This window comes from Aquarana catesbeiana, linkage group LG01 (genome assembly GCF_042186555.1).
Source record: "Aquarana catesbeiana isolate 2022-GZ linkage group LG01, ASM4218655v1, whole genome shotgun sequence".
Classification (NCBI taxonomy): Eukaryota; Metazoa; Chordata; class Amphibia; order Anura; family Ranidae; genus Aquarana; species Aquarana catesbeiana.
In genome coordinates, this window is record NC_133324.1 from 70,468,561 (window position 1) to 70,480,967 (window position 12,407).

At 43.8% G+C, this 12,407-nt stretch overlaps 1 protein-coding gene across 18 annotated transcripts in view; it reads right to left on the minus strand.

The window, feature by feature from the left end:
• TCF4 (transcription factor 4) overlaps positions 1-12,407 on the minus strand; it is a 595,219-nt gene that overhangs the window by 434,846 nt on the left and 147,966 nt on the right. For all 18 annotated transcript variants that reach the window (XM_073620084.1, XM_073620022.1, XM_073620104.1 and 15 more), the window contains exon 3: positions 6,898-6,959. In XM_073620084.1, coding sequence (XP_073476185.1) covers positions 6,898-6,959 — 62 coding nt within the window. The remainder of the gene's footprint in view (positions 1-6,897; positions 6,960-12,407) is intronic.

A 12,407-nucleotide genomic window follows, 5' to 3' on the forward strand; every position in this document is an offset into this window, starting at 1 on the left:
TTGTCATTGTATATGTTTTTTTCTCTGTCCCTTTTCTCGAAAAAGGTAAATTAAAAAAAAGTAAAAAAAAAAAAAAAGAAAGTTTGGAGACCCCTGCTTTATGGGCATGCTAGCTAGGGGAAAAACTCTATGTCGTCGCCTTCCTTTGGCACATGCTTTATTTTCCTTATGCCGCGTACACACAATCTGATTTTCTGACGGGAAATGTTCGATGGGAGCTTGTTGTCGGAAATTTCGACCGTGTGTAAGCTCCATCGGACATTTTCCGTCGGAATTTCCGCCAAACTTGAGATCTTGATTTCAAATTTTCCGACAACAAAATCCGTTGTCGTAAATTCCGATCGTGTGCACTCAATTCGGACGCACAAAGTTCCACGGATGCTCGGAATCAAGCAGAAGAGCCGCACTGGCTACTGAACTTTATTTTTCTTGGCTCGTCGTACGTGTTGTACGTCACCGCGTTCTTGACTTTCGGAATTTCCGACAAGATTTACGTGACCGCGTGTATGCAAGACAAGTTTGAGACAACATCCGTCGGAAAAAAAACATGGATTTTGTTGTCGGGATGTGCGATCGTGTGTACGCCCATAATAGTTAATAAAGCCCTGAATGCAAGAGTATGTCAATGGGAACTGCGGTTAAAAAAAAAAGCAAAACGGTAAAATGGAGCATCATCCAACTATCACCATTGAAGAAAAATTGCACTGTGCTTAACTGCATGTGTGTTTTAAACACACAAGAGAAGCAAGAAATCAATGTCTGTCTGTCAGTAGGGCAGTGGACGGTGTCAGTAGTTTTTTATTTTTATTATTTTTTACAATATTATTTTTTATTATTTTTTTACAGTTTTTTTGGGGGACTTGTTGGGGGACTGTGCTCAAGAATTCAAACCAGAGGGTTTTAAACTGGCGGCTCTCCAGCTGTTGCGAGACTACAGGTCCCATGAGGCATTGCAAGGCTGACAGTTACAAGCATGACTTCATCAGGCAGAGGCATGATGGGACTTGTAGTTCTGCAACAGCTGGAGGGCCGCCAGTTTGAGACCCCTGCTCTAAACAGGCCCCTGATGTCTCACTTTTGAGATCGAGAAAGGGACTGTGGACGAAAATTCACCAGTCCCTTTCTCTGCAGCCTCAGCCGCACTGGACAGTAAATGAGTGGGAAGTGTTATGCTGAGCGGCTTCCTGTTCCTTCACAAACTGAAGCATAGCAAACATAGTTTACTATGCTTTAGTTATGAACACAGGCACAATCAGTACAAATCACTCACTGTATTTACTCAGAAAAAGAAGGGGATGATAAATGAAATATTTACCAGTCCCTTCCCCCGATCTCCATCCTGAAACATCCCCGGCAGCAGCTGGCAGGTTGAGGAGAGAAGAGAAGGGAATCTGGCAGCACAGCAGGGGGGAGAAAGGGAGTGCCAGGAAGAAGGGAAACTCACATGAAGTGATTAGGGTGTGCCCAGGCACGCCTGGCATACCCTGTGCACATGTCTATGGTGGAGTCTCTGACCACCCCTTCCCTATTAGGTTCCAGATTAGGTTCCAGTGCTAGACCACCCACCATGACCTCACCCAGGACAACCACCCTGAATATTCAAAAGCAAGTCATCAAATGGCAGCTGCCATATTTCAATGATCACCCAGGAGTGCGGTCAGACACAACCACTGTTTTTCTTTTTTTTTGCACTATTATTGAATTCATGTTAAGACCCAGAGGACAGTGATAATAATCTCATCCACCGAGCTCTATAAAAAGCCCCAATCGTCCACACTGCAGGTACCTGTCATCCCTGTACAGCTTCCCGCACTGCTAAACACAGCACTGCGACAGCAACATCTCACCCTGTCTGTCACATGCCGTCCTATACTTGCATATGGGACTGCACCTTCATAAGATACATAATGAATGCCAGGCTCTGCATGACTGAAATCCATGAATACTACAAGACACAGATGTCACATCAATGTGCTGTTGAGGCTTTTTCTAAAGCGCGGTTCCTAGTGAAAACGAGTGGGCAGGTATCAGATGCTATCACAAGATCAAAGGAAGTCATAACAGAACCCAGGCTTATGCTTTGACTCAAAACAACCATATGTCCTGTGAGGCTTCAGAAAGACAGAAACCGTACAGTCATTTCACACTGACCCCTGAGGTTTCGGCTTTGCGAGCACGCTGCTTTCTCGTAAGATCTCGTCTTTGCCAAGCTTCTGCTTCTTTCCATAGCTGTAAAACCAAACCCAAACTCCATATTAGATTTGATGAACCACTGCGAATTCACTAGTACATTGCACTGGCTCTGACTGTTGTACGTATGTTGTTTTTCAGGTTCTCAAAAAGGTTGTTTCTGACCAGATTAATGGAGAAATTTTGTTACCATTACAATAGACAGGAGAACATTTTTTGCCCTTAAACTGGTTGTAAACCTCAGACATGAAATATGAACAAAGCCTATCCTTCTACAGTGTGTACTTGTCTCCATCCAGATCACTAAGTGTCATTTCTGTCTGCTGCTTCATTCCTCTGCTATCAACATAAAGTCACTTCTGACAAGTTTTCCTGACACCAAGAGAAAAAAAGGTGACAGGGGAGGGACCTGCAACTGATTGACAGCCTCAGCTCTGTTCCTGTGTGCTGTGTGAAGGGGGTGTGTCCCTTCCCTCCAATCAGCTGTCTACAACCCTTCAAAGTGCCAATTTGTGATCAAATCCTTATTAATATGTAGTATGTAGTATATCTAGTATGTAGTATGAGTACAGAGAAGTAGTGTAAGAGATCTATCGTTGCTCATCGGGCGTGCTCGCGTATAAGGAACTTAGCGGATCACAGATGTGCCAATGTGCATGCGCAAAGAAGTGTGCGTGCCTATGGGAGCGTGTCCACGCTTCCCTTTGGCACCAGACGGCCTATTTAGGGGCGCACTGACCTCTGACAGATGCTGTCTGATCTTCAGCTGTTCCTGTTACCTGAATCCTGCTGTTACTTTGCCTTTTACCCGTTGCTGATCCTTGGCTTTCCTTGACCCTGCTTCTGGACTCTCCTACACTCCTGATTATTGGTTCCTGATCCTGGCTTCCAAGTGACCTTGCTCCTGCCTGATGTCTTTGTACCCTGCTGCCCGCCTGCTACCGAACCCGGCTATCCTAGTAACTTTGCTTCTGTCTCCTGTTTGGCTCAACACTGCCATCCGAGTATCTGCAACTACGATCTTGCGACCTGCTGGGACTTCCTGCCATCCAAGAGTCGCATCCTCTGCTACAAGTTTCCGTGGCTACATCTGCAGGTTCTTGTGTTCCTCCTGTCCCTTGATTCCCTTTGTCCCCATTCTCAGCGGGGGCCTGGGCTGGAGATACAAGAGAGGCTGACCTTGTCACTTCAGACTCCGACCAGGTACGTGACCAGTAGATATCTGCAGTTACAGCTCTTATACACTGTGTGAGAGCTGATTGGAGGAAAGGGACACCCAAACCCCCACATATGCAGAGGTATGAAGGAACATGCAAAGATGTATTCTGAATAGACAAGCTGTGTGCTTATCACCCTCCCCGACACACATTTTAGCTCATGTTATCTCATAATCCCTAAGAATAGATGACATCAAGGGCCGTGGCCCTTGCCAACCAGAGATCTCAAGCACTATCAAAAGGTTGTGGGTGATTACATACTGTATAAGCCATATATAAGGTTGGGATTTGGTCAATCAGTGGCCGACCTCTATTTTCATTATTTTTTGATTCTATATAAGTAAATCGTAATAAAAAACTGGTTAAAAAAAGCACAGAAGCCCTTTAGTCGTACAAGTACTCATGTTTAGGATGATAAAGGAGATGATGTGAGCTGCTTTTGGTTCAGATAATCCCTGTACCAAAAAAAATGTCAAACAGGCAAAGTTCTCCAAGACCCCTTTCGCACTGATGCAGTTTTCAGGCGTTTTAGCGCTAGAAATATCGCCTTTAAACCGCCTGAAAACCGCTTCCCATTTATTTCAGTGTGACTTTTCACAGACTTTTCACACTGGGGCGGTGCGCTTGTGGGACGTTAGGAAAAGTCCTGCAAGCAGCATCTTTGGGGCGATTTAAGCCACTAGCAGGGCGCTTTTAACCCCAAAGAAGGGGATAAAAGCACCTGTGTTGTGGTGCTTCCCAAGCGCTTCTCAGGCGCTTTGGAAGCACTGCCTGTTCATTTCAATGGGCAGGGCATTTTGGGAGCCCTAAATACAGCGCTCCCAAAACATCCTGTCCATTGATATGAATGGGCAGTGCTTCCAAATCGCCTAAAAAGCGATTCGGAAGCGCCGCAACACAGGTGCTTTTAACCCCTTCTTTGGGGTTAAAAGCGCCCCGCTAGCGGGCTAAAGCGCCGCTAAAATGGGCGGCGCTTTAGTGCTAACGCGCCCACGGCCCCAGTCTGAAAGGGGTCTAACCTGGGCAATCACTTTGCATCCCAAGAATGCTCATTATGTGTATCCATGCTTTATCGCATAGACACTGGATCACCATTCAACTCAGCCCAAAAGCCTAGAGAGACTGCCGCCTAGTATTAGAAAAATGTTTATCAAATATAAAGCACCTGCCAAAAAAATTTAAACACTTCGTTCAATTATTTAATTAAAAAAACTCAAGATGCAAAAAAGATACCTTTAGCCAATGCCAATAAAAAATAGATGTTTATTATAAAAGATCACCCACAGCACGACATGTATTTACCATCCACACCATCCATAAAAGTTAAACATTTAAGGAGCTAAATGGTATATAAATATAAGAAACATCCTTCATCACATGATAAAAATTTTGTAGTCTTACATTTTCTATATAATATGATGATGGAAAGAATGTTTCTATTTACTTATTTCTATAATAAAACAAAGTCAATATAAAAATAATTGCTCTGTAAGTTGTGGTTGATCTTTTATCATAAGATACTCTTTTTTTTTCTTTTATTGGGATTGGGTAAAGAGTTTTTATTGCCTTAGGGGATTTTAAAGATTTGCTGAATTATTTAATAAAGTGTTTATTTGTTACAGATGTTTTATATTTGGTTTGGCCTAATTAAGCAAGCTCATGTAATTTACTGTAATATAAATCCAGAGTCTCAACAGGTTTTTTTAGTTTATTAAGACTCATCTAATGACTATGGACATCTTAACCCCTAACACTCATCAAAGAACCTAAACTTAAAAACCCCATAGGTTAAAGCGGAGTTCCACCCAAAAGTGGAAGCTCCGCTTATCTGCCTCCTCTCTCCCTCCAGTGCCACATTTGGCACCTTTCGGGGGGAGGGGGAAGCAGGTACCTGTTTTTGACAGGTATCCGTCCCCACTTCCGAGAGATCTCATTGCGGTGAGATCACTCAGAAGATCGCCCCCTCCTTCCCCCATAGCCGTGCCATTCAGAAAGCGCAGCGCGCTTTGCGCATTCGCGCTGTAGGGTACACAGGATAAGGGGCTTCATCTACGAAACGGTATCTACTGCTGTAAGATCAGCGGTAAAAAAGCTCAAAATTATTTTCCAATTTTTTTTTGGCAATTCACAAAATGAAGTGCTACTAAAATACCGCATGTGCTATTTCTTGAAGTGGTGCTGTATTTTAGTAGTGAAAACTGGCGGTATTTGATGCAAGCAGCCGCCAGTGTCCTTAACAACCAGGGAATAGTTGGTTGTTACAGAGGAGCTCCTGTATTTGTTGCTGCAAATACTGTAGCTGCTGACTTTTAATAATGGACACTTACCTGTCCCTGGATCCAGTGGTGTCTTCACCCCAGCCGATTTTTCCATTGGCTCTCAGGTGCTGCTGCCGCCATTTCTTGAAGGGGAAACTGGCAGTGAAGCCCTGTGGCTTCACAGCTAGTTCTCTACTGCGCATGTTGGAAGCGGGCTGCGATTTGTGAATGGCCCGGCCAGGGGGAAGGAGGAGGGGGCCCGAACTTCCGGGTGACTTTGCCGCGGAAAGATCAGCCGGAAAGTCAATTACAAGGTACCGATCCCCCCCCCCACCCCTAAAGGTGCCAAATGTGACAGTGGAGGAGGGGGGGGGGGTAGGCAAATAAGCAGAGCTTCCCCTTTTGGGTGGAGCTCCGCTTTAAGGAGCCAGCACCCGACGCACCCTTAACAACTATAACTTATTTGTTGACAGCAGAATGTAAACAAAAGAAGTGCTGGCATAATTAAAAAAAATAAATAAAAAAAAAGTAGGGGTCTCCCCCCAATGCATACCATGCCCTTTGAGTCTGGTATGAGTTTAAAGGGAGGACCCCAGGCCATGGAAAAAAAATGGTGTGCCCCCCCCTGAAAATCCATACCAGACCCTTATCTGAGCATGCAGCCTGGCAGTGCAGGAAAGAGGGGGGAACAAGCGAGCACCCCTCCCCCCCCTTCCCAGGCTTCCTGTGCATTTATTTATTTGTTTTGCACATCTTTTTTTAAGATATTAATTTCTATTGCTTGATGGGAAATGTAGTTTGATACACCGAATAGGAACAGGAAGTGACCTCTGCAATTCATCTCTTCCGCCCCACGTTGCCCAGGTATAGCTGTCTTTTAAAGCTATGACATTATCAACACTAAAAAGGTACTTTGTACAAAACTATCTAAGTTAAAAATGATGATGATATTAAGGAAAAGCAATTGAAATAGTGGGGACATTTAAATTCTATCCTGGAGTTAAGCTTTCAGAATGAATGACAAGGCACCACACATTGTTTTAGGACCGGATATATGAATAAAAGGGATAATCTTGTTGTCTAGTTAAACTGTACTTTCTTAAGAAACTGATCATGAAAAAAGCCTGTAACATGAATAAAATATAATTCCATGTTAAATATTTTCCACAAGCCCCTGAGGCATGGATGGTGATCTGACAGGTATACAGAAAGCCTACATAATGTATACTTACTCGAGATGGACTCGGGTGTGCACTGTTCTCCCAGGACCCTGAGTTACTTCTGTCTTCTACATCTACGAAGCAAAAAAAAAAAAAAGAAAAGAAAAGCTCTTTAGACTTTATCTGAATGATGTTTATGTCAATATGCATTTTAAATTAAAGCTTCAAACTAATCTGCTGTTGGGTTTAATTAAGACTCCCAAATAGCGCAGCTATATTGATACTAGACATCTGACCCGTCTACTTAACTTAACTCATTGAAATTCACAACTCACATTGACGGAGCCCTCAAGAACCTGGAAAGTTCAGCAACACGCTGCTTTAAATCCTCCAAGTCATAAAAAGTAGGTTCTTGAAGTTATGGTAAAAGTTTGGTAAACACATGCAGCTTTTCATTAATGTCACCATTTCAAGGACACAGGGAACTTTACAGGACAAAAACTGATGCTGTCCATCTGCATAGGCATCTTGGTGATCTTCAGTTGAGGAGGATCAAAACATCTCCTGGTTTGACAGCTTGGATATGTAGTCCTATCTTATAATATGGAAGGCTATAGGTTGCCCAAAGCACATAAGAAGTAATTAGAAAAGGCACTGAGTATGTGCTCCAAAGATCAACAGGGTTTAGGAGACAGGTGGCACCACCATGGAGAAATATGGGCACTGTATAGACCAGATGCCATTTAGTGGACCTAACAATTGTGGCAAGACATAAGTAGGTTTAAACTAAAACCAGAGGTGTGCCAAAGGGGGGTATCTGTCACCTGTAGGATAGCAGCAAACAGAAGCAATATGAAGAGCTGAATTACACAACGCCTTGAGAAGAGATGACAAGCTAACAAGTCTACAGGTAAACATATGGACCAAAATTGATCAAAAATGAGGACAAACTTCTTTCTCAGCTTGGCTTGACAGCCCTCTGCTATTGTTCATTACCTCATACCTGTAAATCATGAAATAATAAATCCTTTCCAGACTAGTAAATACCCTCTCAAAGATAGGGGACTTTAACGTATATGCCAATTAACCAGTTATTGCAATTATCTTATGGTGTGACTTTCGGAGGCATTATCAAAGAAATAGAACCAGCACACAGTCTCAACACTTACTGCCCTCACAATTCTGATATGGAGAACATCAAAAGCAGCATCCCACAGTAGGGGAGAACTACTCGACACCCACACTGAACAAGAACATGCTCAGATTGTTTAATAATACATGTTTTGGCTATTGGAGCCCTGTCTATAGCAAATAGGGGGTTATTTACGAAAGGCAAGTCCACTTTGCACTGAAAGTGCACTTGGAAGTGCAGTCGCTCTAAATCTGAGGGGTAGATCTGAAATGAGGGGAAGCTCTGCTGATTTTATCATCCAATCATGTGCAAGCTAAAATGCTGTTTTTTATTTAGCTTGCATGTCCCCCTCAGAGAGGGTACAGCAACTGCACTTCCAAGTGCACTTGTAGTGCAAAGTGGATTTTCCTTTAGTAAATAACCCTCATAGTGTTCTATCAGATGCGTTATAGAAGTAAGCTTTGTCCATTCTGGTATTCTTGTTCATATACTGTATTCAGTACAGTTAACAACCTGTTGTCCTACTGTGGCCAATAAAAGTGTATCTCCTGGCTTGCATACTCGTTCTGCTTCAAGGACACGCTGTTGAAGGTATGTATTTATTACGACAAACAATTGTATTTTAAAATGTATTCGGATCTGATTTGTTACCCTCCTTTACATCAGACTGGGAGAAGTACCACTAGGAGGCAATCCCAAGATAAGAGGAGTGAAATGACCATACTAATCTGCTGTTCCTTTATTTTACATTGACCGGAGGTAGGGAAGTGACCAAGCTGCATTGCTTAGCAGGACTAGAGAAAAGTCAGGCCTCCATCCTGTCTGGCAGGGCTGTTTAAATACCAGGGCACACTTGCATGATTGGAGAGGAGCAGAGTCTAACCATTCTCCAAGAAATACAGCCTTGAAGAAGAGGGAGGCCATTCCCCCAAAAACACATCGGCTCTACTTGTTTACTATTATCTTCAATAGACAACTATAAAATTCATCAAGTGAGACTTTTTTTTGGACATCATGTGCTTCTCTCCAATCATCCAAGTGTTCCCTGCGGTATTGCCTCCATTGTCGTTATCAGAAAGGTAGCAGCCATAAACCCCAGAGTCTATAACCTACCACCTACAACTGAGATAAACCCATTGGAAGCAATTCCCTCTATACACTCCATACAGTAATTTGCCCCTAGGCAGCCTCAAGCAGCACTAGTCCAGCACTGTCTTTCACTCAAACTAAAAAACAGGGCAGGAATACCAATCCTTTGGCAGCTAAAACCAGTGGTCTCCAAACTGTGGCCTTGGGGGCCAGATGCGGCCCTTTGCTTGTCTTTATCCGGCCCTTGTGGCATTGTTTCATCTCAATGATACAGGGCACTATTCTGCCCACTGACAGCAACAATGGGGCATAATTCCTGCCACTGACATCAACAATGGAGCACTATTTCTCCCACTGACACCAAAGATGGAACACTGTTTACATTCACCAATGCCAGAAAAAAATTCTATTCCCACTGGCCACAGTCTGGAATAGACTAAAGTCTGAAGGACAGTAAACTGGCCCTTTGTTTAGAAAGTTTGGAGACCCCCGGCTAAAACAATTACCTTATATGTATTTTAACAATGTATTTGGGGGTTTGCCTGAATTTCAGTTTAAGGTTACTACGCTGGATTAAAAATAAACTTCTAGCATAGTTTCATACAGTCATGGCTGGCACTCCATAAATTTTTCCAGAAAATCAAGTATTTCTCACAGAAAAGTATTGCAGTAACACATGTTTTGTTATACACATGTTTATTCCCTTTGTGTGTATTGGAACAAAACACAAAGGGGAGGAAAAAAAGCAAATTGGACATAATGTCACACAAAATTCCAAAAATGGGCTGGTCAAAATTCTTGGCACCCTTTCAAAATTGTGGATAAATAAGATTGTTTCAAGCATGTGATGCTCCTTTAAGCTCACCTGGGGCAAGTAACAGGTGTGGGCAATATAAGAATCACAACCTGAAAGCAGATAAAAAGGAGAGAAGTTCACTTTGCATTGTGTGTCTGTGTGTGCCACACTAAGCATGGACAGCAGAAAGAGGAGAAGAGAACTGTCTGAGAACTTGAGAACCAAAATTGTGGAAAAATATCAACAACCTCAAGGTTACAAGTCCATCTCCAGAGATCTAGATTTGCCTTTGTCCACAGTGCGCAACATTATCAAGAAGTTTGCAACCCATGGCACTGTAGCTAATCTCTCTGGGCGTGGACGGAAGAGAAAAATTGATGAAAGGTTGCAACGCAGGATAGTCCGGATGGTAGATAAGCAGCCCCAAACAGGTTCCAAAGAAATTCAAGCTGTCCTGCAGGCTCAGGGAGCATCAGTGTCAGCGCAAACTATCCGTCGACATTTAAATGAAATGAAACGCTATGGCAGGAGAGCCAGGAGGACCCCACTGCTGACACAGAGACATAAAAAAGCAAGACCACAGTTTGCCAAAATGTACTTGAGTAAGCCAAAATCCTTCTGGGAAAACGTCTTGTGGACAGATGAGACCAAGATAGAGCTTTTTGGTAAAGCACATTATTCTACTGTTTACCGAAAACGGAATGAGGCCTACATAGAAAAGAACACAGTACCTACAGTGAAATATGGTGGAGGTTCAATGATGTTTTGGGGTTGTTTTGCTGCCTCTGGCACTGGGTGCCTTGAATGTGTGCAAGGCATCATGAAATCTGAGGATTACCAAAGGATTTTGGGTCACACTGTAGAGCCCAGTGTCAGAAAGCTGGGTTTGCCTCCGAGATCTTGGGTCTTCCAGCAAGACAATTACCCCAAACATACGTCAAAAAGCACCCAGAATTGGATGGCAACAAAGCACTGGAGAGTCCTAAAGTGGCCAGCAAAAGTGGGATCTAAATCCCATTGAAAACCTGTGGAGAGATCTTAAAATTGCTGTTGGCAAAAGGCGCCCTTCCAAAAAGAGAGACCTGGAGCAGTTTGCAAAGGAAGAGTGGTCCAAAATTCCAGGTGAGAGGTGTAAGAAGCTTATTGATGGTTATAGGAAGCGACTGATTTCAGTTATTTTTTCCAAAGGGTGTGCAACCAAATATTAAGTTAAGGGTGCCAAGAATTGACCAGCCCATTTTTGGAGTTTTGTGTGACATTATATCCAATTTGCTTTTTTTCCCTCCCTTTTTCTAGAAAAATTTCTGGGGTGCCAACAATTTCGGCCATGACTGTAGTTACATAGTAGGTGAGGTTGAAAAAAGACACAAGTCCATCAAGTCCAACCTATGTGTGTGATTATGTGTCAGTATTACATTGTATATCCCTGTATGTTGCGGTCGTTCAGGTGCTTATCTAATAGTTTCTTAAAACTATCAATGCCCCCCACTAAGACCACCGCCTGTGGAAGGGAATTCCACATCCTTGATGCTCTTACAATAAAGAACTTTCTACGTAGTTTAATGTTAAACCTCTTTTTATCTAATTTTAATGAGTGGCCACGAGTCTTGTTAAAACCCTTTCATAGGTGTGCGCAGCCTATTGCATTAGGGTGTGCACCCCGAAGCTCAAACACACATGACTTTCTCTGTAACCTCAGCTGCACGGGACCGTGAATGAATGGGAAGTGCCCTGTGCTGAGCGGCTTCCTCTTCAGGAGCGGCCGGTTCATAAGGGGCACAGGGGCGTTGCCCCCCTAGTTTGCATGCAGGGATGCATGCGAGGTGCCGGACTCATAGGTTTCTATGAGGTTTTTTTTTCAAGCCACATGATTAGAGCCTGAGGCTCTAATTGGCATGAAAAAGGTTGGGCTGGGGGCGCAGAGCACTGCGCCCCGAACCCACCCACTTGTGACACTAGCAAATCAATATTAGCTATTGTCTTCTGGCTTCTGCTCCCACCAATCAGGACAGGAGGCAGATCGGGTTGGCAGGGAGGATAAACCGAGGAAGCCGCAGTGCCGTGACTGTGGAGTAGTGAGTGCGCCTCTGGGGGGGATTTGTTTGTTTGCCGCCCCCCCTCAAAAAAAGTTTAACGCCAGCCACCACACACAGTTTACTATACTTCAGCTATGACTGAACACAGGGAGTGAGTGTGTTCACTGCATTCATTTAGAAAAGGAAGGGGCTGGTAAATGACATATTGATTAGCCCCTTCCCCCACTCTCCATGTTTGAACATCCCCTGCAGCAGGTGGGGGAAGAGGAGGGAAGCCAGCAGCACTGCGGTGGGGAGGCGCAACACGGGGGGAAGCCCAGGCAGTAGGGGGAATCGGCACCGCAAAGAGTGATTAGGGTGTGCCCAGGCACACCTGGCACACCCCCTGCGCACGTCTATGCTCCTCCTAAAAAAAGTTTTATCCCTATTGTGGGGTCACCAGTACGGTATTTATAAATTGAAATCATATCCCCTCTCAAGCGTCTCTTCTCCAGAGAGAATAAGTTCAGTGCTCGCAACCTTTCCTCAT